The sequence below is a fragment of the Penicillium paradoxum genome (genome assembly GCF_028828445.1).
Source record: "Penicillium paradoxum strain IBT 22861 chromosome Unknown utg000006l_segment0_segment0, whole genome shotgun sequence".
In the NCBI taxonomy this organism is placed as follows: Eukaryota; Fungi; Ascomycota; class Eurotiomycetes; order Eurotiales; family Aspergillaceae; genus Penicillium; species Penicillium paradoxum.
Genome location: NW_026643184.1, coordinates 1,181,975 through 1,201,897, shown reverse-complemented (window position 1 = coordinate 1,201,897; position 19,923 = coordinate 1,181,975). Strand labels below are relative to the sequence as shown.

The window sequence follows — 19,923 nt, the reverse complement described above, 5'->3', positions numbered from 1 at the left end:
AAAAATCCCTAGGGAACTTCGAAGTGTGCCAGAATAACGTCTGAGATTTTGCCTCTATAATTCATACACTCCAAAACCTCCTCTCCTTCGCCATGGGTCACGCGGTCCCTGATCTAGACTCGATTGGCATCAAAGCCGATCATGAGCTAGCTGATCAATTTCGCCGCGAAGTCGCCAACCTCCTCGGGCGCAACAATCTGAACTTTCCAGGTGCACAACCAGTCAGCTTCTCGGCGCGACATCTGACCGAATTGCAACAAGAGGACTACTTTGTCTGTGAAAAGACAGATGGCATCCGCTGCTTGATGTACTTTGCGCGCGGAGATCCCGATTCCGACATGCCGGAGATCCATTACCTGATCGATCGCAAGAACGATTACCGTTATGTACCTGGTTTACACTTCCCTCTGCCGAACGATGATACCTTCCAGAGTTTCCACGTCGACACCTTGGTTGACGGCGAGCTTGTCAATGATACATACGAAGATGGAACCACGCAGCTGAAGTATCTGGTCTTCGACTGTCTTGTTCTGGATGGACAGAGCTTAATGCATCGTACCCTGGACAAACGGCTAGCCTACTTCAAGGAAAAGGTACTCAGGCCGTACAATGCCATGTACCGTAAATTCCCGGACGAGAAAAATCACCGTGCTTTTGCCGTTGAGGACAAATCCACACAGTTCAGTTACGGTATCGAGATGATGTTCCGTGAAATTATTCCCAAGGTCAAGCGCATCCATGGTAATGACGGTCTCATCTTTACTTGCCGCAGCACTCCGTACCGCATCGGCACCGATGAACACATTCTGAAGTGGAAGCCACCCCAAGAGAACACGGTTGACTTCCGTATGCGTCTCGAGTTTCCAACGCTTGAGCCAGATACCGAGGATGAGGGTGATGGTATCACCCAGCCATATGTGGACTACGACGCTATCCCAATCTGCCACCTGTTTGTCATGCTGAGTGCTGGCGAGTATCGTCTTTTCGGGGAGATGTTTTTGGAGCCGAAGGAGTGGGAAGATCTCAAGGCTATGCAGATTCCGCTCGACGATACTATTGTCGAATGTGCTAAAGACGAGGAAGGACGCTGGCGCTTCTATCGTATTCGCGACGACAAGAACGATGCAAACCACATCTCCACTGTTGAAAAGGTCCTTGAAAGTATCGAGGACCGCGTCACCGAGGATGACCTCATCCGCCTTGCTCCCATCATCAAGACAGCTTGGAAACAGCGCCAACACAATATGGCCGCTGGGGACGAGGAGAAGAAGCGGAGAGCCCAAGCCATGCCACCGTCCGCGAATCCGAACGGTGTCAAGCGGAAGTTCGAAGGGTGACGACAGAGAAGAGTCTTGAAATACACGACTTCTTTCTCGGCGGCTCTTTGTCTGTCTGATTCATTGCAAGGCGCTTGGCGTTGGTTTGGGCTTTGTATTTTATCTACAAGATCACGGCATGGCAACATGGAAGAGGATGCAAATCTTGAAAACAGGACACGGTGTTCATGGCATTACCTAGGTATCATTTGGAATGATTTCGAGCAATAAAATTTATCTTCGGCCTTGTAATTTATACTATTAGTCTTGAGGATAGCAATATATCAGTCCTATATACACCTCGGGATCCCGACCTCTGCGGAACAGCTGACATAACGATTTCCAGTTTGCCTCAAGGTTCCCGCATCAACTCCTCCATCTCCAAATTTCACAATATCGCAGGATTCCATCATTCTCATCTTTGATATCGCTTCAGACCCTACTGACAGTTCGATACAATGGGCGTCCGAGATTCCCACGGGGAGGCGACGGGGACGCCCGACCCTGTTGACAAGGGGTTCGCCACGCTCAACACCATCAGGTAAGTCGCTTTTTTTGCCTGAAATAATTGTTCTCGCCTTTTTGAGATCGACTTTTATCGGTCGCAAATGCTAACTGGGCTCGTAGGATCGGTGTGAAGGCCATGGTGCAGAAGGTTCGTTTTGACCCTGCGCTCGCAGATTCTGGTGATCATGTCACGTGATTATCAATCAGTGGCGTCGAACCCAATTCGGTTTTGATATTGACTGTTCTATGTAGGATGGAGAATTACGAAAGGCTGAGATTTTATCTATCAGACAAAGGAAAGATGGTCCTTCTTTCTAGTATGGCTCTCTTTATCCCCCCTTGTCGGTTTCGTGTCTGTGTCGAGTTGGTGCTGATATAGTTCTTAGTGTACACTATGTCGATTTCAACAAACGTCTTGATGGTAAGTATACATCGCAAAACATGTATCAGTATCTGTGGAGCTTAGGCTGACTCTGTTTGTTAGAATGGGTCGCATCTTCGCGCATCGATCTCTCCCATGAGGTTGAATGGCCTCAGCCAGAGAAGGCTGATAAGAAGAAGGCTGGCGCCGCCAGCAAAGCAGCGCCAAGCAAAAACAAGCGTGCTAGAGCTGAGAGCCGGGATCTGTCTCAAACTCCCGACGCCCTGAGTGGGAAGAATGTGAATGTCGGCAAGGCATCACGGCCCTCGAAGGCTGGAGGGAAAGAAAACCTCGGGGCCGAAACACCTGGTGGAGACACCTCAATGTTCCCATCTGCGGCTGTATCAGCTGTGGGCACACCAAAAGCCACTGAATCAGATGATTTCGAGATGGCAGATGCTGCAGCGGAAGGCAAATCGGTGACCGAAGAGCATGTTCAAATGGCATCTGGCGAGGTGATCTCACGCGGCGAGGAAATTGAACGGCTCCGCACAGGCGGTAGTATGACCCAGAACCCAACGGAGATTCATCGCGTGCGAAACTTGACCCGCTTGCAAATGGGCAAGTATGACGTTGAGCCGTGGTATTTCTCACCATACCCGGATTCCTTCTCGGATGTCGACCTGGTCTATATCGATGAGTTTTGCCTTAGTTACTTTGACAATAAGCGTGCCTTTGAGCGTCACCGCTCAAAGTGTACCTTGACGCACCCGCCAGGTAACGAGATCTACCGAGATGACAACATCTCCTTCTTCGAAGTCGACGGTCGTCGCCAGCGGACATGGTGTCGTAACTTGTGTCTCCTGAGCAAGCTCTTCCTTGACCACAAGACCCTTTACTACGACGTTGACCCATTCCTATTCTACTGCATGTGCACACGCGATGAGACAGGCTGCCATTTCGTCGGTTACTTCTCCAAAGAGAAGGATTCCGCCGAAGGATATAACCTAGCGTGTATCATGACTTTGCCGCAATACCAGCGCCGTGGCTTCGGTCGTTTGCTGATCTCGTTCAGTTACGAGCTCAGCAAGCGCGAAGGCAAGCTTGGTTCTCCAGAGAAACCACTCAGTGATCTGGGTCTTCTTGGTTATCGACAGTACTGGCGTGAAACGTTAGTTGATTTACTGATCGAGCCCAATCGAGAAGCCATGAGCGAGAATGAGCTTGCAGTACTCACTTCTATGACTGAAAAGGACGTCCATGAGACTCTGGTTGTTTTCAACATGCTTCGATATCACGTAAGTTCAAACCTGCAAGCGTGGGCTGGCAGTACCGAGCACATACACTGACTCCGATTTGCTAACTCTCTTCGCAGAAGGGTAATTGGGTCATTGTACTCACGGACCAAGTTGTTGAGGAGCACAACAAGCGTCTCAAAAAGGAGGAGCTCAAGGGTGCGCGCAAAATCGATCCTGCCCGTCTTCAGTGGAAGCCTCCTGTCTTTGCTGCTTCCAGCCGGACCTGGAATTGGTGATAGGAGTCGTTGTTTTTCTGAATCTCCTTGTTTGATTTCCTGCGAATTGTTCTTTCATTGGGCGGTTACTGATGTATGCTTGGGCTTGGTTCGGGGCGTTATTGACGTCGAAGCATGGTTATTTCCAGACACGCGGTACCACGGTTGCCATCGGGTCTGTGTTGATTTGATTGCTTCGATGTTACGGTTGATCTACAGCGTTTTCTCCGGGTAAAGGCGTCTGCATATGTATCTTGAGCATTTCGATAGAAGCTCTCATCACTGAAATTTGAAGGGGATTGTTATTCCACCCCCTTTGCCTGGTTTTTGCCTGATTTCTGCCAGATAAATTTTAATTTCAGTTTACTTAGTGGGAAAAAATGCACCTTTCTTATCAGAAAAACATGCTTATTTCTACAGAAACAATGTCTTCTATTCCTACATTTCGACCTTCCGCGGTCTGCGCTGTGTTTGGCCCTTAGAGAAGTGGAGGTATAGCCATCCCCGACACCCTCTGCTGCGTATACGCCAGATTTTAAGCTGCGCGACGTGGCTTTCCCTTGAATTGAGTATCCTTGTCAGATACGTGAGTTATAGGACTCTCTCTTTCTTTCCTCCTTCTCTTCCCACCTGCGTTATTCTAGTTGAATGGACTCTTTTCTTCGGAATTGACCTTGCCCCATCACATTATTAGCCATGACCCCCATTTGCAGGAATTTAGAATTTAGCTACACAGGTAGTCTTAGCATGGAATAAAATCATCCTTACCGAGCAAAATAATATATCAAGGCTGGGTTGTAGATAGGTACATGTAGGGGATTGGTATAGCTGCCAATACCACCGCTCACAGAGGTATATAGCGCTCAGTCGGGTTCAATTGAAATTTAATTTGTCGAATATGCCTGACGTTGGACTTTTCTTGACACTGCTTGTTGCTGTATTGTAAATCATAATTCCTGGTTAAAGCTACCTTCCATACATTATTAGTGTATCTTGAGAAGAGAAGAAGATACCTAGTCTGTTAGAATGACTTCTAAAACGACCTTCAAGAGCGCAGTTAAAAGGACTACTAGAAAGACATTGTAAGCCTGTAGATGCGGCCGACTAGATGACAAGCTTCATTTTATCTGCTTTCTCAGGTTGGGCCTACGTACCTTGACTAGGCATTTATTAAGGTCTTGGTCATACTAATTGAACTATTCTAGTTTTACCAGCCTGATTCCAGGCATATTCAGACAACAAATGCCCTTCCGGTGGTACTATCCATCAGGGAAGACAATATGGTATTCCTTATACAGCAGCAGTAGATTCCTTGTTTCCATTCGTTGTTGAAGATGGAGTCGTATGCATCTAATGAGGATTTAGCAAAAAAAGGCCTTTATAGAGCGCATCGGAAGGGAACAAAACATACTGCATCCGCGAATTGAATCCACTCTGCCACTCCCTTCACAAAAGTGTCATCTGCAGGAGGGAGAGCTTCATGACCCCATACTATAAAGTCATCAAAAGTTCCCTGCGTCTCCAGAATCTTCACTGGTTCCTCGGGTTCAGCCTCGACATCCTCGGCGCCGTCACTGTCGGCCCGCTGAGTGGGAGGTAACACGCGGTCTGTAGGAGTTGCTACAACGCCTATATATTGATAGTTGGATAAGATCAGCCAAATCTGACCTGATCGAGATTTTTGCAGTCTCATAGAACCCATCTGGATATTTTCATACCTTGATAACCCTCAGGGAGAGCGACGCGCCGACCTCGGAGTTTGCGTCCACGGAAGTGCACTGTTTCTGTATTATCTGGATATCGACGAGAAGATATCAGTATTTATTCAGAGTGGGTAGAGTAGGCTGGACATTCTCTAGCCGGGGATTGTCCTGCGCACCTTTTTCGTCTTTCACTGGTGTCCAATACCGCCCCAAGGAATCAATTGGTCCATCGTGGTGAACTCGGCACGGGATGATATTCGGTGTGCATTGCAGATTCGAGTCATTTTTCTCAGAGTCTAGGCTCGCTTTCGAGCAGGGTTGAATGGCGTACATGTCGGGCATTGTGGTTATGAAGATTCGTGGCGGACGGATGTTCTGAGGACTGGCGGAGGAGTAATGGTGTAATTCTGGGTATTTCTGGCTGGGTGAGACTGGTTACCAGTTCAATGTATACCCAAAGTCTTGAATTAGGTGTCGGGTGTTCTTCGTTCTTGGTCGTTGCGTTGGATTCGGGTGAAAGATCGGAGGTGCGGCGCGACGCGTTCTCCGCGTTAAGTGGAAATTCGGGATCGACGTAGAACTACATAGTGGTTAAGCATACACCTGGTTGGATAGTCGATTCTGAATGATTAATTTTTTGGTTTCCGATGATAAATACAATAGTTCCTTCTAATATTCTCATAGAAATGCAAAACAATTCAATTGGTAATGATTGGGGTATACATATACAGAGTGTCTCAACATGTCTCTTCGAAAGCTACATCGAATATTCAACCATATCAACGCTTGCGGTGGGTCTTCTTCTTCTTCTTCTTTTTCTGACCCTCGCCCTTCTCCCTAGTGTCGGCAATCATCCGAGCAGGCCATTTCTTCAAATGTTCACGCTCAAAGGCGTCCTTCTCCCGGCGATACAGAGCCATTGTAGCCCGAGCATCTTCCACACTGGAGTGCGCTCCATCCTGAATCTTAATTCCCAAGAACTCCTCAGCCAACATCTTCAGACGCGGTGAACCACCGCCCGCAATTCTCCGGTATGGTGCGTGCTTGCTCGTATCGCGGATATCGCGCTTGGGGTGGCCAAGGAGCAGAGCGTCCAGATCATTGCTGACGGCATGGCCGACAAGGATGCGATCCTTCATGATATCTGCAATTTCCTTTTGGACGTGCTCGAGAGTGCGTGCCTCGATCATGTGCTTAGGGGCGATGCCGCTCACATGAGTGCGCCAGTCTGTCACCATCTCCTTTGGCCGCACGTACGAATCGTATATTTGGTCTCCGTTGAAGTTCACCACACTGACGCGGGCAAGCACCGAGTCGTTGTCTGGGTTTGGTCCGACCCCCACCATCTCACAATCCATGGCGACATATCTTCCTAGTTCGGCACTGTAGGCGGGCAGTTAGCAGCTAGAAGCATATATACAGCCCGCGCAATACCGCGATGTGATGTGCGGGGAGTAAACTTACGTTGGCGAACGACCTTCATTTTCCTTACAACGCGAGCTCGTTTCAACCGGGACGGCATCGCTTGTCTCTGTCTTCTCGGACATTCTCTTGCGCTTGAGAGCTGGTTTGGCGTCTCGGGTATATGGTTTTTGCTTCTCGGTCAACTTGCGTTTCTTCACGATGCCATCTCCAGCGTCGCGGTCGGAGGGCTTGCGCTTGGGAGTGTCTTTCTTCAAGGTCGCCTGAAGCTTCTTCCAATTACTGGAAAGGGCTGTCTTGTCCATTCTGTGTCTGTTGGAGTGAAGGAAGATGGGAAAGATAAAAAAAGGCGATAAGCAGTAAATTTTCGGGACCCACTTTTTTATTTTGGGGTTGATAGTTGACCAGGCAGCGCCTTGACCAGACCGTTTTGTTTCTAGGGCAATTGAAGTGATATTGGATTGATACTACAAGGAAAGGTGGAGATTTGAGTGCTTGAAATAAATTGATATGAAACCTGATCCTAATCTGTCTGAGGACCACATTATATGTCCAAATAACAAAATGCACGCGCTTTTAGAGGGAATATGCAGCAAATCATTCGTATCCAGTCTTGAAATCCTTCGCAGTCCACTTCTCCGTGATCGATCTTTTGGCCTTGCGGGCCTGGGTAATCGGTGTGCGAGACTCGAGCTTACCCTGAACGATCAATGTGCGGAATCGGTCATCCAAGAGATTGCCTTCCGGCTTCAAGAGTCGGAGCGAATCCTGCAGCTCGTCAGGAAGCACCAGCTCCAACCGCTGCTCGGGTACACTGGAAGAAATTGTTAGTTCGGACACAGTATATGGAAATAGACGGAAACGTACGCTTTCCTGCCACCGAAGGTCTTCTTACGGAGGGCAGTGTCATCGCCTTCCTCGGAATCATCAGCATCCGACTGGTTTTCGCGTTCAAGCTCCCGTTGCTTGACTTGCTCGGCGATCTTGAGAATATGCTCGGCCTGTGCATCTCTCTTCTTCATCTGAGCTTCCCACTTCGCTTGTCCTTCTGCTGCCTTGCGTCGGATGACCTTGTTGCGCTGCGTCTTGGATTTACGCTCGGGGCGCTTCTTTGTCAGCCACTCTGGCTTCTCATATTCGCTCTCGAAGCCCTCCCAGGCACTCTCGTCATCCGACTTCACCTCGCCGTCGTCGTTCCGGGCCTCCTCAATCAGACGCTGCTTCTCAGCTTCCTTGGCCTCTTCCTCCAAACGCTTCTTCTCGGCCTCTACCGCCTGGGCACCATGTTCCTCCAATAGTTTGTCCCACTCCTCGAACACGGGGTTGTAACTGGTTCCAGCGTGGGGCATCTTAACAGAGGGGACAGGCTTTCCGTTGGCGGCAAGTGAGATCGGAGCGTGTTTTAATGTGACTGGCTCAACCTTGGGCTTGGGCTTCTGCAGGAAATCAAAGCGAGGATCGTCGTAGGTGAGCGAGGGTTCGGCTTCATCAGCCCACGGATCGTAGAATTCATTTTCGGTCTTCTTGCCCAGAGGTTTGGCATCTCTCGCTACTTGCTTCAGGCGCAGATATTCCTTGCGGCTGACCCAGTCGCTCTTGGGTTTCTTCGTCTTAGGCTCAATAACTCCGTCGGTGACATTGGCGTTTCCACGCTTGCGGCCGTCCAGGGCAGGGATCATAGAGCGCTGAGCAAGAATTTCGTCTGACTTGAGAAGCTTCTGCTTTTTGCTCATAGACTTGCGCACACTTTCATTACCGGTGCTGTCAAGAACGAAAAGTTCTTCGGAAGGCTTCTCAGAAATAAGACCACTAGTAGCATAAGATAGTTAGAACCTCAATTGACCAGTGGAGATAAGAAAGCGCAAATCGACGGGCTTACCCTTTGATCTCGGCCTCCTTCAGATGGCGCAGACCCTCCTGCACTTCGGTGACATCGACATTCTTGCGCCACGCCTTCTTACCCTTGCGAGAAGGTTGCTTGTATTGGCTCGGGGCATCCACAGAAGTCGACATTGTGGTAGACAACAGTGACAGACACTCGGCAGTGATGGTATGAAAATATTGTCTTATCTTTTTTCGTGAACCAAAAAAAATTCTGGATCTGCTTATCTCAGCACGCGCGGGGGCGGTGGTCGCGGTTATCACGTCTGCCGCGCTTATCTGTGAACTCGCTTTTCTTCCGCTTCAAGCTGTCATCACTTACGGCGCGTGAACTCCCCAAACGCCAGTGGGTTGCCATTTTCCATCTTCTGGTGGTACCTGTGACATCTATTATCGCTTATTGCAGGATTGATACAGCGCCGAGCGCGATCATACGCCATGCCTGTCGTCAAAGGAGGTGTCTGGTAAGTGGCCCCCGTTGGAACCTGCCAACGAGCTTTCGTCGCTAACATACTTTTAGGACCAATATCGAGGATGAAGTTCTTCGAGCAGCTGTGCGTAAATTTCGATTCTTCTAAAACACCTCTAGCCAATGGTAAATGGGACAAAACTGACTCGATTGCAGGTATCCAAATATGGCCTGAACCAGTGGGCTCGAGTCTCATCTCTGCTTGCACGGAAAACGCCGAAACAATGCAAGGCGCGATGGATCGAATGGTTGGACCCGGGCATTCGCAAGACCGAGTGGTCGCGGGAGGAGGACGAGAAGCTACTGCACCTTGCGAAGCTAATGCCCACGCAATGGCGCACAATCGCTCCCATCGTCGGGCGCACTGCCACACAATGTCTTGAGCGCTACCAGAAGCTTTTAGATGAGGCTGAGTCTCGTGAGAATGACGAGCTAGGCCTAGGAGGGCCCGGCGAGGAGAGCGCCGCTCCCAGTGCTGATGACGTCCGCCGCCTGAGGTATGTGGAATTTACTATTTTGCAAATCGTTTGATCTTTTCCTTACCATTTTTTAGACCCGGTGAATTGGATCCCGACCCAGAATCCAAGCCTGCTCGTCCCGATACGATCGATCTGGATGAAGATGAAAAAGAAATGCTCAGCGAGGCGCGTGCTCGTCTCGCCAACACACAGGGTAAGAAGGCCAAGCGAAAGGCCCGAGAACGTCAGTTGGAGGAATCACGTCGATTGGCGGTTCTTCAGAAGCGTCGCGAACTCAAGCATGCCGGTATCAATGTTAAGGTCGTTACGCGGAAGCCTGGGCAGATGGATTACAATGCGGACATTCCTTTCGAAAAGCCAGCCGCTCCTGGATTTTACGACACAATTGAGGAGCAAAACCTGAACGAGCGCCAACGGGAAGCATTCGATCCTCGGAAACAGCAGCTCGCAAACAAGCGAAAGGGCGACCAAGACGACGATGCGGAACGCAAGAAGCGCAAGAACGATAAAAACAGTGCCACAGCCGCCTCCGCTGCTGCTGCGCGAGCAGGTCAAATGCAGAAGATTCGCGAGGCAGAACAAAGCAGCAAGCGCCGGGGACTGAATTTGCCAGCACCACAGATCAGCGAAAACGAAATGGAGGAGATTATCAAGATGGGAGTCGCTGGGGCAAAGGCTACTCGAGACGACGAAGATGAAGAAGCCGGCCAGGGTCTTGTTGGAGACTACTCGAAAATCATGGGCGGAGCTCCAATTAGAACCCCACGGGCTGCTCCAGAAGACGATCATATCGCCAACGAAATCAGAAACATCCGAGCTCTGACGGAGACTCAGTCTTCCCTCTTGGGAGGAGATAATACACCCCTCCACGAGGGCGGTTCATCAACTGGATTTGATGGAATTGCTCCCCGGAGGCAGGATATTGTCACTCCCAACCCCATGGCCACGCCATTCCGCCAAGCGAATGGCTTCGGCGCAACACCTCTACATGGCGGCATCGGGCCTGGGGCTACACCATTGCGCACACCACGAGACCATTTATCATTGAACCAGGATGGCGGTCAGCTCATCAGCAGCACACCACGAGACATTAAAATGCACGACAACTTCACTCGCCAACAGTTGCGCAGCAAGTTGGCATCACTTCCCAGGCCCAAACAAGATGATTGGGAATTGGAAGAAGCCCCGTCCGAGACCGCCGAGCCCACCACATCTATGGAAATCAGTGAAGAGGATGCGGCAGAGCGTGACCGTCGGAACGCAGAGGCACGGGAGAAGGCTTCCAAGGCCGAATTCAAGCGTCAATCACAAGCATATCAGCGAGGTCTGCCTCGTCCCGCCGTTTTGGATATCAATGCGTTGTTACAACGTGCCTCCAAAGTCACTGGCACTATCGAAAGTCTGATTGCCAACGAAGCCGCAATTTTGATTGCTCACGACTCTCGCAAATTCCCCATCGCCGGGGCCCAGGTTGAGGGCCAAGCACCAAAATTACGTCAATTGAACGACCGGTCCTTGGACGCAGCTCGAGCTTCTATTGCCGCTGAGATTGCGGCCACTGAAGCACAGCAGTCGGAATGGCAAGAGAAATTCGATGACGGCTGGTCATCAGCTCGTGCCAAATCTCTGCCCGGTCTTGAGAATTATGAGGATGACGAGCAGGACGCATTCCAGGAAGAACAGCGCATGATCGGGGCCTTCGACACGGTTCAAACCTCCCTCTTTGCCACCGCTGAGCGCGGAAACAAGCTCGAAAAGAAGCTCTCTTTACACTACGGCGGATACCAGAACCGCGCCAAGACACTTCGGTCGAAGATCCTGGAGGCTGGTGCTGCTTTGCCTGCGGCTATGAGCGAACTGGACGCTTTCCGTACGCTTCAGATCTCAGAAGAGGCCGCCGTGCCTCGGCGACTCGAGAAGCTTCGCGAGGCAGTTTCGTTTGTTATGCGGCGTGAGCGCGAGGCTCAAGATTTGTATAAGAGCCGAAAAGATGAGCTTGATGAACTTCTTGCCGGGGCAGGTGCAGTCAATGGATGGCACTAAATAGTTTACCTTTTTTTTCTCGCGTGATGACCACAATATCTTGCTCTTTTGTACAATTACTTCCTGTCTAATTTGACGAACCGTACGCGGTCATACGCTCGGAATTGTGCCTTTCATATCATGAGATTGATAAAAATCGATCATTGACTAGCTGCTTGTTCAATTCATAGCACCGCCGACTTGTTCACAGCCTGTAGGCTCTCCATCCTCGTGTCCACCTTAGGTATCGATGTTATCCCTGATAGATGCTTTCGAGAAATATCAAACTGCACAAGATAAAGTCAAGATCCATACGCAGAGATATACCACATGTATCCATTCGCACTCACCTATCAGACGCCGCGCTTTCGAATTTCAGGTCCATCGTCATTATCGTCGACAAACCGCCTGTCATACTTACTAAGGCCCGTCTTGTCCCTCAACGCAATCCTGGGAAGACAGCTAGCAGAATGCAACGTCGGCAAAGCCTCAATCATGCGAATAAACAAAGCAGTCGAACGATCCCGGATAACAACATCATCATCCACAGCAACCTTCTGTAGATAGTACGCATTGAACCTATGAGCGCTAACCTCGAAAAAGTCACGAGGCGAGCCACGGTTCGCATAAACGTGGAAAAAGAAAGGCACGTCACGGAACTGATCGCACAAATTCGCGATGGTCTCTTGGTCGGTGGTCCAGCCGTCCCATCCATATAGGACGAAGATGCACTCGGAATTGGTCTCGCGGGCTTCTTCGAGCGCTGAGGTCAGGTATTTGCCTACCCGGCTGATTGATGAGATCCTGCGGTTCGCCGGCTGGATGATTGTCTGCATCTTGTGTGGACGGGTGCCTAGCATACCGAATCGCTTGCGGTGCTCGCCGACGGTGATGATCAGTAGTGAGCGTAGGTATTCGTGCATTTGGTAGACGGTCAGCGTTGCGTTGGGGTAGTCGTGGTCGTCTACATTCTCGGCTCGGGCGATGAATACTACCACCGGGCCGAGGGGGTCGCGAGGGGGCACCTCTGGTTTGACTGGGGAGGTTTGGGTGGACTTGGTGCTGGTGTTGCCTTCGAGAGGTGGTGATCGAGACCTTTCCGGTAATGGCTTGCGTTCGAGCATGGTTGGAAGTTGAGATGATCAGAGCGTGAACGTGAAGAGTAGATACTAAAATGCTGAAATGCTGAAGAGATCAAGTCAAATGGAAGGGAGTACCTGGATGGAGGGGGTGTTAAGATGGATTGTTTGTTTCTACGACTACGCGCTGGCAGTGCACGGCTTTGCTGAAGTAGGCAATCTAGAGGAAGGAGCAACCCAGAGACAGGAGAATAAACATACAAGGTGTCGATTGATAAGGCCCTATTGGACACGACTATAGAAAAAAGAGAAAATGATAAAGATGAACTTGTTTCACGCAGTTCATCGCTTCTTAATACTGACATCGATCTTTCCAATACCCCAAACAGCGGCAAAGAGAGTGAGCATACCTGCGAAGATGGTGAAAGGCTTGCGCAGGGCATCAATCATGGAGTGTTCGTAGCTCACCTAATGGTGGGTTAGCAAGATGCGAGCTAAAGAATGAAAAGATATCAATACATACCACTATCTTGGCGTTACGTGCCTCATCAGTCAGGCTATCAACCTCCAGGGTCAAAGTTGTCCGGCCAAGGGTATCCATGTAGGTTTGCAAGGAGCTCAAGCGGGCGTGGATGTGGTTCGCGCCAGGAAGACCATTGCTGTTAGTTCCTTCGAGGGTCTCGAAGCGGACATTGTGAGCACCCTCGGGGAGAACAACACGAACAACCACACGCTCATACTGGACACCCTCGGGCATCTTAGGGCCCTCGATGAGCGGGACCTTGAGAACGTATGAGTCGGAGTCGACACCTGCGGCACGGCGCAGGAACGAGGCAAGGTCATTGTTCCACCCAATGCGGAAGCTGTAGTTCCAACCTCCAAAGATAGGGTAGCGGGGCTTCAGCTCCAGGTTGCCCGCGCTCTTTCCAATACTGGGACGATAGCGGCTGGTCGAAACATTGCCGATGTCATCAATGAAGTAAGGATCAACAGATCCAGGCAAAAGTGGATAAGTCAGCTCACGAACAGCCGAAGTAGGCGCTTGTTGGTAGTTAGCGTAAGTCCACTCGACGCGCGAGAATTGGTTGGTCAGTTGCGAGGCGTTGTTGCGCAGCCAGTACCGCTCCTCGGTGGCAAGGTTGCCGCCCCAGTGCGAGACTTCCAAGTCACGCTCCAAAAGATTCACAGTAATAACCGGCTTAGTGAACTCGTAGCGGACAGTGATTGGGTACTGGGTTCCCGGAGCAACCTTGGCCGTGTCGTATGGCCCGTAGGTGTATGTGGACCCCTTGGTCTCGGGGTCGGAGCCGGACTTGAGACCATCAGTGGTTGTGTAATCCGGCACATTTATGCTGGGGAACTTCAGCTTGGTCTTCTGTGTATCCGTCACATAGGCGGATGACATATAAGCGGAGAATGAGTAGGTGAGGTATTGCTTGTCGGCCTGTCCAATAGTCGCAGGAAGCGGGCTGAGAGAGGAAAGCACTGAGTACGAGATTCCAAGGGTAATCTGCGAGTTTGGTGCCAGAGGTTCAGGGAGGTGAATGACGAAGTATTGATTGCCACTGTTGTTGATGTTAGAATTGGCCATCGCGGTGAATGTCTAGCGGATTGGCGTGCCATTGGCCAACCAATCGATACTCACTTGGATGATACAGCTTCAGTGGCATCCACGTCAAAACGTCCCTTCTCAGGGGCCTTCTTGTCTCGCACTTCGAAGCCTCCAATGCGCTCAAACACCTCAGCGGAGAAAGGGAGATAGTAGTCGTTTTGCGGCTGCTTGTCGACATTCTGCACCACAACATTGATAGTTTCCCGGACATATCCCTTTTCTAGATTGGTGTTCCGAACCAAATTTGTGTTTTTGAAAACCTGTGGGGGTTTGAAGTCGGACGGGAGGTCCAGTCGACTGGGCGTGCTAAGGTTGGTTGCGGCGCACAGGCTGGGCGCAAGCAGCCCGAGCACCGTGGCAGTGAAAAACCTCATTCTGAATACTTGGAGCTCACAATTTCTCCAAGTTTCAAAATATTCAGCAATTCAAGATGTGAACGTGTCAGGTCGATGAACCTTGGGAAGCTCGCGAAGCTGATGATACGTGGTCCCCATTGTATACTAGGGTCACCGAAGCGGCCACATCGCGCACTCCGGCTTATCGATAACGTGAGCTTCTCCTCATTTCTGGGGCCCGAGGCATCTTATGACTTCTTTCATTCTTGGGCTTGACTTGCAAAAATTGTTTTGCACTGTTGACTTGGCCGCGGCTATAGCTGAATATCTCTCTTAGACACCATCATGTTAGCAAACACGATGTTCGCCTCTAGAGCTGTTCTTCGGTCCGGCTGTGTGAGAAGAGCTCAGCTATCGTCCGCTCGCAGCTACCATGGCCTTGCCCAGAGCAAGTTTTTCAAGGTTTCAGAGGAGGTGCGTGATGCAGTTGCTACCGGAAAGCCAGTCGTCTCACTGGAGACGACAATCTATACACATGGTCAGTTTTTCTGTGTTCATATGTAGCATCGAACCACTTCGCGCAAAAGCGGGGAAGCCAAGACTGATCGACTGTAGGTTTCCCCTATCCCGATAACATTGCTCTCGCGAAACAGTTGGAGTCCATTGTGAGGGCCAATGGCGGAGTTCCTGCTACTATAGGAATCATTGGTGGTGTGGCTAAGGTTGGTCTGAGTAACGAAGAGCTCATCGAGCTGGCCTCGACAGCTGAAAAGAAGAGCGCTTTGAAAGTGTCTCGCAGGGACCTTGGGTATATTTGCGGCATGGTGAGTGAATCAGATTAACATTACATGGAAATATAACTGATATATGTTAGGGCTTGGTTGGGAAGCCAATGTACGGTGGCACCACAATCTCTGGCACTATGATTCTCTCAGAGCTAGCCGGTATCAAAATATTTGGCACTGGTGGACTAGGTAAATCAAAGAATTGCGCATATGACAACGAAGCCTGTCTAACTTGCTTTAGGTGGTGTGCATCGCGGAGCAGAAAACTCGATGGATATCTCTGGTAGGAAACACTCTTTCGGAAACAAGACCAACACTGGCCATTTATTGACATCTATTTCTAGCCGATCTTACTGAGCTTGGACGTACTCCAGTGACTGTGATCAGCTCTGGATGTAAAAGCTTCTTGGATATCCCTCGAACTCTCGAATATCTTGAGACCGAGGGCGTCTGCGTGGGTACCTTCGCCGATGGTAGGGAGGGCGCCGTCGACTTCCCTGCTTTCTATACACGGGAAAGTGGCATTCGCAGTCCTCGGGTCATTCAAAATGAAGCTGAAGCCGCTGCTATAGTTTGTAAGTTCATACCGCGCCTCAAGAAATACCACCCTACTAACGGAATCTCCAGATGCGCAATCTAAACTCCCGGTATCCTCTGGAATTCATTTCGCCAACCCGATTCCTTTGGAGCACTCAATTCCCAAAGCAAAGATGGATGTTGTGATTGAAGAGGCCATCCGCCTTTCCCATGTAGAGGGCTACCACGGCAGTGACAATACGCCATTCGTGCTTTCCAAGATCAAGGAAATGTGTGGCGAGAGCGTAGTTGCTAACCAAGCTTTGATTGAGTCGAACGCCAAGCGTGCAACCCTAGTAGCCGTGGAACTTGCCAAGCTTGAAGAGGCTGACCGAGGAACATCGTCTCGGTGAGTTTTGTTTCTAGATACGAGATACGAGATACGAGACACAATCAATGCTAAGTTTGGAGATTCTGTTCCTTATAGACACATGCCAGCAATCCCGGGTGTAGCTTCGACAGGTCAAAGTGCCTCGCAAATTCAAGACAATCCTGAGCCAGTCATCACCGAGACACCTATCATCCCAGCACCAAAGGCAGATGTCGTGGTTGCCGGCTCCCTAGCCATCGACCTGTCTTGCGATTATACTCCATTTGGAGATGAGCTCACACAGGTTGCACCAGTACCGCATACCTCCAACCCTGCAGTGATCGGGCAGAGTCTAGGAGGCGTTGGCCACAATGTTGCCGTCGCCGCTAGCTACGTTGGGAGCGACGTTCTCTTCTGCAGCGTCGTTGCAGACGATCTAAGCGGCCGCGCAGCACTATCAACCCTTGAGAAAGAAGGTCTGAGCACAGAAGGCATCCAAGTCCTTCCAGCCACTCCATGCACCCGCACAGCACAGTATATCGCGATCAATGATATCAAGAAAGACCTCGTCGTAGCGATGGCCGACATGGGCATCATTGAGTTAACAGAATCCAAGCTCGACTTCGATGGCTTCTGGGAACCCCTCCTCGAACGCACAAAGCCCAAATGGGTCGTCGTCGACGCCAACTGGCGCCCAGAGGTGATATCCAAATGGAGCTCGATAGCACGCAAGCACGGCGCCCGAGTGGCATTTGAGCCCGTTTCAACAGCCAAATCCCGACGTCTGTTTGGTAGCGATGCCAACAGCACCGGCACAACCATCACTCAAAATCAGACGGTACCAAACAATGCTATCAGTCTCGCGTGTCCAAACCGCCTCGAGGTGACAGCTATGTACACCTCTGCGCGCGAGTCACTTCTCTTCGACTCACCGGGCTGGTGGCACATCATCAATTGTATGAATCTGTCCCCGGCGGGCTCGCGCGAGCGTCTCGTTTCTTTGACTTCGTCGTCTCTCGTCGACGAGGGACTTCCACAACAGACCCTTCAACTCCTTCCTTTCATTCCCTGCATTGTTACCAAACTCGGTAATGCGGGTGCGCTCCTCACTCAGCTCCTCCCGCCTGGTGATCCGCGACTTACGGACCCGGAGTCGGCGCCGTATATTCTTGCTCGCGCTCCGCTTGAATCTGACGTGTCTTTCGGTGGTGTCTACATGCGCTTGTTCCCGCCTACCACAATCATGCATTCTCACGATATTGTTAGTGTCAATGCGGCGGGCGATACGCTGCTGGGTGTTCTGGTGGCTGGGCTGGCTAAGGATCCTTCTGTGCGCATTGAAGATATCATTCCTATTGCTCAGGAGGCGAGCCGGAAAACACTTGCTAGCGCTGGAGGTGTGAGCAAAGATTTGGTTGAACTCCGAGGCTCACTGGGGCTGCCACCGCTTTCTAGGGGCGCTTAGGTTCACTCTGTCTGAGAATATACAACTCAGATTCAGTGACTGGTGCCAATCAGCCGAATTATTCAGTTTCAATAAACAATAATAGAGGTAGACAAAATTTGTCCCGGACTTTACGTGTGTTTATTGGGACTTTACGACCTAAGCTCTTTCTTACAGCTTCAAATGTGCAAATTACTCTTGGATAGACTATCAAGGCAAAGAAAAGCACCAGTGCATGACGCTTCATTATTGGCATGTTATCATAAAATACCCTGTTGGCCTCGATACTGTCATTTAGGAGACACCAAACCCTAATAGAGCAAACTCAACCCTCGAGAGCCTGTGAGGATGGCACAAGTGCCGGGTCCAGCAATCCAACCTGCACAAGGACATTCGCTTGATCCCAATACAGACTCTGGCGTGTGATCTGGCCGGCGCAGAAGTTTGCCACCACAATCAAGATCACCTTGATATCTCGGTTTGTTGGTTGAACACCAGGTAGCAGCCATGGAATCTCAGCAGTATGTCTGCAAGAAAACAACACCTCGTCCGCGATCTGATCAGTGCCTACAGTGCGTGATAAAAGGCGGATATCTTGATCATCCGGTCCATTGGGAAGGAACACATGATCGAAGAAAACTCTGAGGGTGGAGATATTAAATCCTAGTATACATACTTGATCAGCCAAGTCCTAAAGCAGGAGGTTGGGGATTGAAAATAAATAAAAGACTCACCTCCAGCCGCGGTAGGAACGCAATCTATAGACGACTCGCCTGCAGGGCATCCAACTTCTCCGTAATGGCCATGTCCAGTCAACATGTCAACGGCATGCTCGTAATTCCGTTCTTTGTGTTGTTTTCGTGTCTCGAGTTCGCCGAGAACTCGGTCCCAATACTCTTCCCAAACAGTCTCGATATCAACAACGGCCCAGTGGCTGCCAACGTTGAAGGAGCGTCGTAAACACCCCAGCACGCGACTCCATGCCAGCTGGGAGGTAATCTCATCTTCTGCAATCAGGGTCTCATCTATCTCCCCGACCTTCTCGTCGTGAATCTCCCGTTCTGCGAAGCCGGCCCTGGATCCCGGGTACACATAGACATGGCAGCGGTGTTTCTTTTTGTAGGTGACATCGCCTTCCGAAGCGCTCAGGCTAATCCATGGCCAAAGTGCACAGGGCTGAACACGCGGGCCGGGAAGATGCACCTGGATTGGGAGGAATGTTGATTTGGGAGCTGGCTCGAATATACAAGTCGTGTCTGAGCAGCCGGGTGGCGAGCAGTCATTCTTTTGCTTGTAGGTAAACTGGTCTGTAGAGGGGAGAGGGTAGTAGGCTATCAAGGCGCATAGGCGGGGAAATGGATTTGTCTTGCTGTGTGTTTGGTGGTGGGAGGATAAAAGAAGATAGGCAGGGCGATGGTATGCTGGTATAATCATTAGTAGATGTAGACAGAAATCTAGCTTGGCTTGTACTATATCTGGCAGAACTTGGGTATCTGTTTTGATATAAGGGCATATGAAGGAGCACGAAGAAAGAACAACAGAAAGCTTACCGACTATCGCATACCGCTCCCCAGTCTCGAGCTGATCCTCTTTTTCATGCACCGCATGCTCGAGCGCTTTGCGGTCTTTCTCTGCATCTCCGCTGCCCAGGAAGGGTAAGTATGTCACATCAAACCCTTCTCCCTGGAAGCGGTGGACAACGTGAGTGTCAAATTCCGCAGTATCGGAGATCAGGATGAGTCGTCGAGGAGACGGTTCTTCATATCGCTGGCTGCGTTTGCCAGAGCTAATGCTGAGCGAGCGTTGAGCTCCGTGTGGATGAGCAGCTGCAGAATTAGGGCCATTATTATCTGCGTCAGGTTGGTTTGGTGGACCACTGCTGGAGCTCGGAGCTCGATGTCGTGTGAATAGTTGGAATACGTTCACCATATTTGTCGGGTTGCGGATTGAGTGAAGAAGCTGTACTTTTGGAGGCGGGACATCCAGCCTTGCTTATATTGGGCAATATCAGCTTTGTTCGGACTGCCCGGAATGTTATTTCTTGGTATTACATATGTCAAGACACAAAGTGCAATGCCGAGCAGATGCCAATGCTTAGGGTTTCTTGGT

The 19,923-nt window shown here is 50.4% G+C and overlaps 10 protein-coding genes across 10 annotated transcripts; 4 read left to right on the top strand and 6 right to left on the bottom strand.

The window, feature by feature from the left end:
• Nucleotides 1-92: 92 nt before the first annotated feature.
• Nucleotides 93-1,337, top strand: N7457_006918 (mRNA guanylyltransferase; the record flags this gene model as incomplete). Its single annotated transcript, XM_057177961.1, has 1 exon — nucleotides 93-1,337. One exon carries the CDS (start codon nucleotides 93-95, stop codon nucleotides 1,335-1,337), a length of 1,245 nt encoding a protein of 414 aa, XP_057029705.1.
• Nucleotides 1,338-1,774: 437 nt separating this feature from the next.
• N7457_006917 (NuA4 histone acetyltransferase complex catalytic subunit ESA1) lies at nucleotides 1,775-3,718 on the top strand (the record flags this gene model as incomplete). The annotated part of the gene is made up of 5 exons (XM_057177960.1): nucleotides 1,775-1,857; nucleotides 1,944-1,971; nucleotides 2,142-2,244; nucleotides 2,308-3,482; nucleotides 3,560-3,718. The coding sequence occupies 5 exons, from the start codon at nucleotides 1,775-1,777 to the stop codon at nucleotides 3,716-3,718; spliced, it is 1,548 nt and encodes a 515-aa protein (XP_057029704.1).
• A 1,269-nt stretch (nucleotides 3,719-4,987) lies between these two features.
• On the bottom strand, nucleotides 4,988-5,742 carry N7457_006916 (ribonuclease H2 subunit C; the record flags this gene model as incomplete). The annotated part of the gene is made up of 4 exons (XM_057177959.1): nucleotides 4,988-5,047; nucleotides 5,109-5,326; nucleotides 5,416-5,490; nucleotides 5,577-5,742. 4 exons carry the CDS (start codon nucleotides 5,740-5,742, stop codon nucleotides 4,988-4,990), a joined length of 519 nt encoding a protein of 172 aa, XP_057029703.1.
• A 437-nt stretch (nucleotides 5,743-6,179) lies between these two features.
• rex4 (putative 3'-5' exonuclease) lies at nucleotides 6,180-7,127 on the bottom strand (the record flags this gene model as incomplete). Its single annotated transcript, XM_057177958.1, has 2 exons — nucleotides 6,180-6,783; nucleotides 6,865-7,127. 2 exons carry the CDS (start codon nucleotides 7,125-7,127, stop codon nucleotides 6,180-6,182), a joined length of 867 nt encoding a protein of 288 aa, XP_057029702.1.
• A 292-nt stretch (nucleotides 7,128-7,419) lies between these two features.
• N7457_006914 (ribosome biogenesis protein NOP53) lies at nucleotides 7,420-8,835 on the bottom strand (the record flags this gene model as incomplete). The annotated part of the gene is made up of 3 exons (XM_057177957.1): nucleotides 7,420-7,636; nucleotides 7,690-8,631; nucleotides 8,702-8,835. The coding sequence occupies 3 exons, from the start codon at nucleotides 8,833-8,835 to the stop codon at nucleotides 7,420-7,422; spliced, it is 1,293 nt and encodes a 430-aa protein (XP_057029701.1).
• A 306-nt stretch (nucleotides 8,836-9,141) lies between these two features.
• cef1 (putative cell division control protein (Cdc5)) lies at nucleotides 9,142-11,694 on the top strand (the record flags this gene model as incomplete). Its single annotated transcript, XM_057177956.1, has 4 exons — nucleotides 9,142-9,167; nucleotides 9,224-9,257; nucleotides 9,329-9,669; nucleotides 9,726-11,694. 4 exons carry the CDS (start codon nucleotides 9,142-9,144, stop codon nucleotides 11,692-11,694), a joined length of 2,370 nt encoding a protein of 789 aa, XP_057029700.1.
• Nucleotides 11,695-12,026: 332 nt separating this feature from the next.
• N7457_006912 (uncharacterized protein) lies at nucleotides 12,027-12,797 on the bottom strand (the record flags this gene model as incomplete). Its single annotated transcript, XM_057177955.1, has 1 exon — nucleotides 12,027-12,797. One exon carries the CDS (start codon nucleotides 12,795-12,797, stop codon nucleotides 12,027-12,029), a length of 771 nt encoding a protein of 256 aa, XP_057029699.1.
• Nucleotides 12,798-13,094: 297 nt separating this feature from the next.
• On the bottom strand, nucleotides 13,095-14,738 carry N7457_006911 (dolichyl-diphosphooligosaccharide--protein glycotransferase subunit OST1; the record flags this gene model as incomplete). Its single annotated transcript, XM_057177954.1, has 3 exons — nucleotides 13,095-13,220; nucleotides 13,276-14,317; nucleotides 14,398-14,738. 3 exons carry the CDS (start codon nucleotides 14,736-14,738, stop codon nucleotides 13,095-13,097), a joined length of 1,509 nt encoding a protein of 502 aa, XP_057029698.1.
• A 306-nt stretch (nucleotides 14,739-15,044) lies between these two features.
• On the top strand, nucleotides 15,045-17,835 carry N7457_006910 (pseudouridine-5'-phosphate glycosidase/carbohydrate kinase family protein; the record flags this gene model as incomplete). The annotated part of the gene is made up of 7 exons (XM_057177953.1): nucleotides 15,045-15,237; nucleotides 15,315-15,523; nucleotides 15,574-15,673; nucleotides 15,726-15,767; nucleotides 15,829-16,059; nucleotides 16,112-16,409; nucleotides 16,488-17,835. 7 exons carry the CDS (start codon nucleotides 15,045-15,047, stop codon nucleotides 17,833-17,835), a joined length of 2,421 nt encoding a protein of 806 aa, XP_057029697.1.
• Nucleotides 17,836-18,139: 304 nt separating this feature from the next.
• N7457_006909 (dienelactone hydrolase) lies at nucleotides 18,140-19,743 on the bottom strand (the record flags this gene model as incomplete). Its single annotated transcript, XM_057177952.1, has 3 exons — nucleotides 18,140-18,477; nucleotides 18,549-19,235; nucleotides 19,365-19,743. 3 exons carry the CDS (start codon nucleotides 19,741-19,743, stop codon nucleotides 18,140-18,142), a joined length of 1,404 nt encoding a protein of 467 aa, XP_057029696.1.
• Nucleotides 19,744-19,923: the final 180 nt, after the last annotated feature.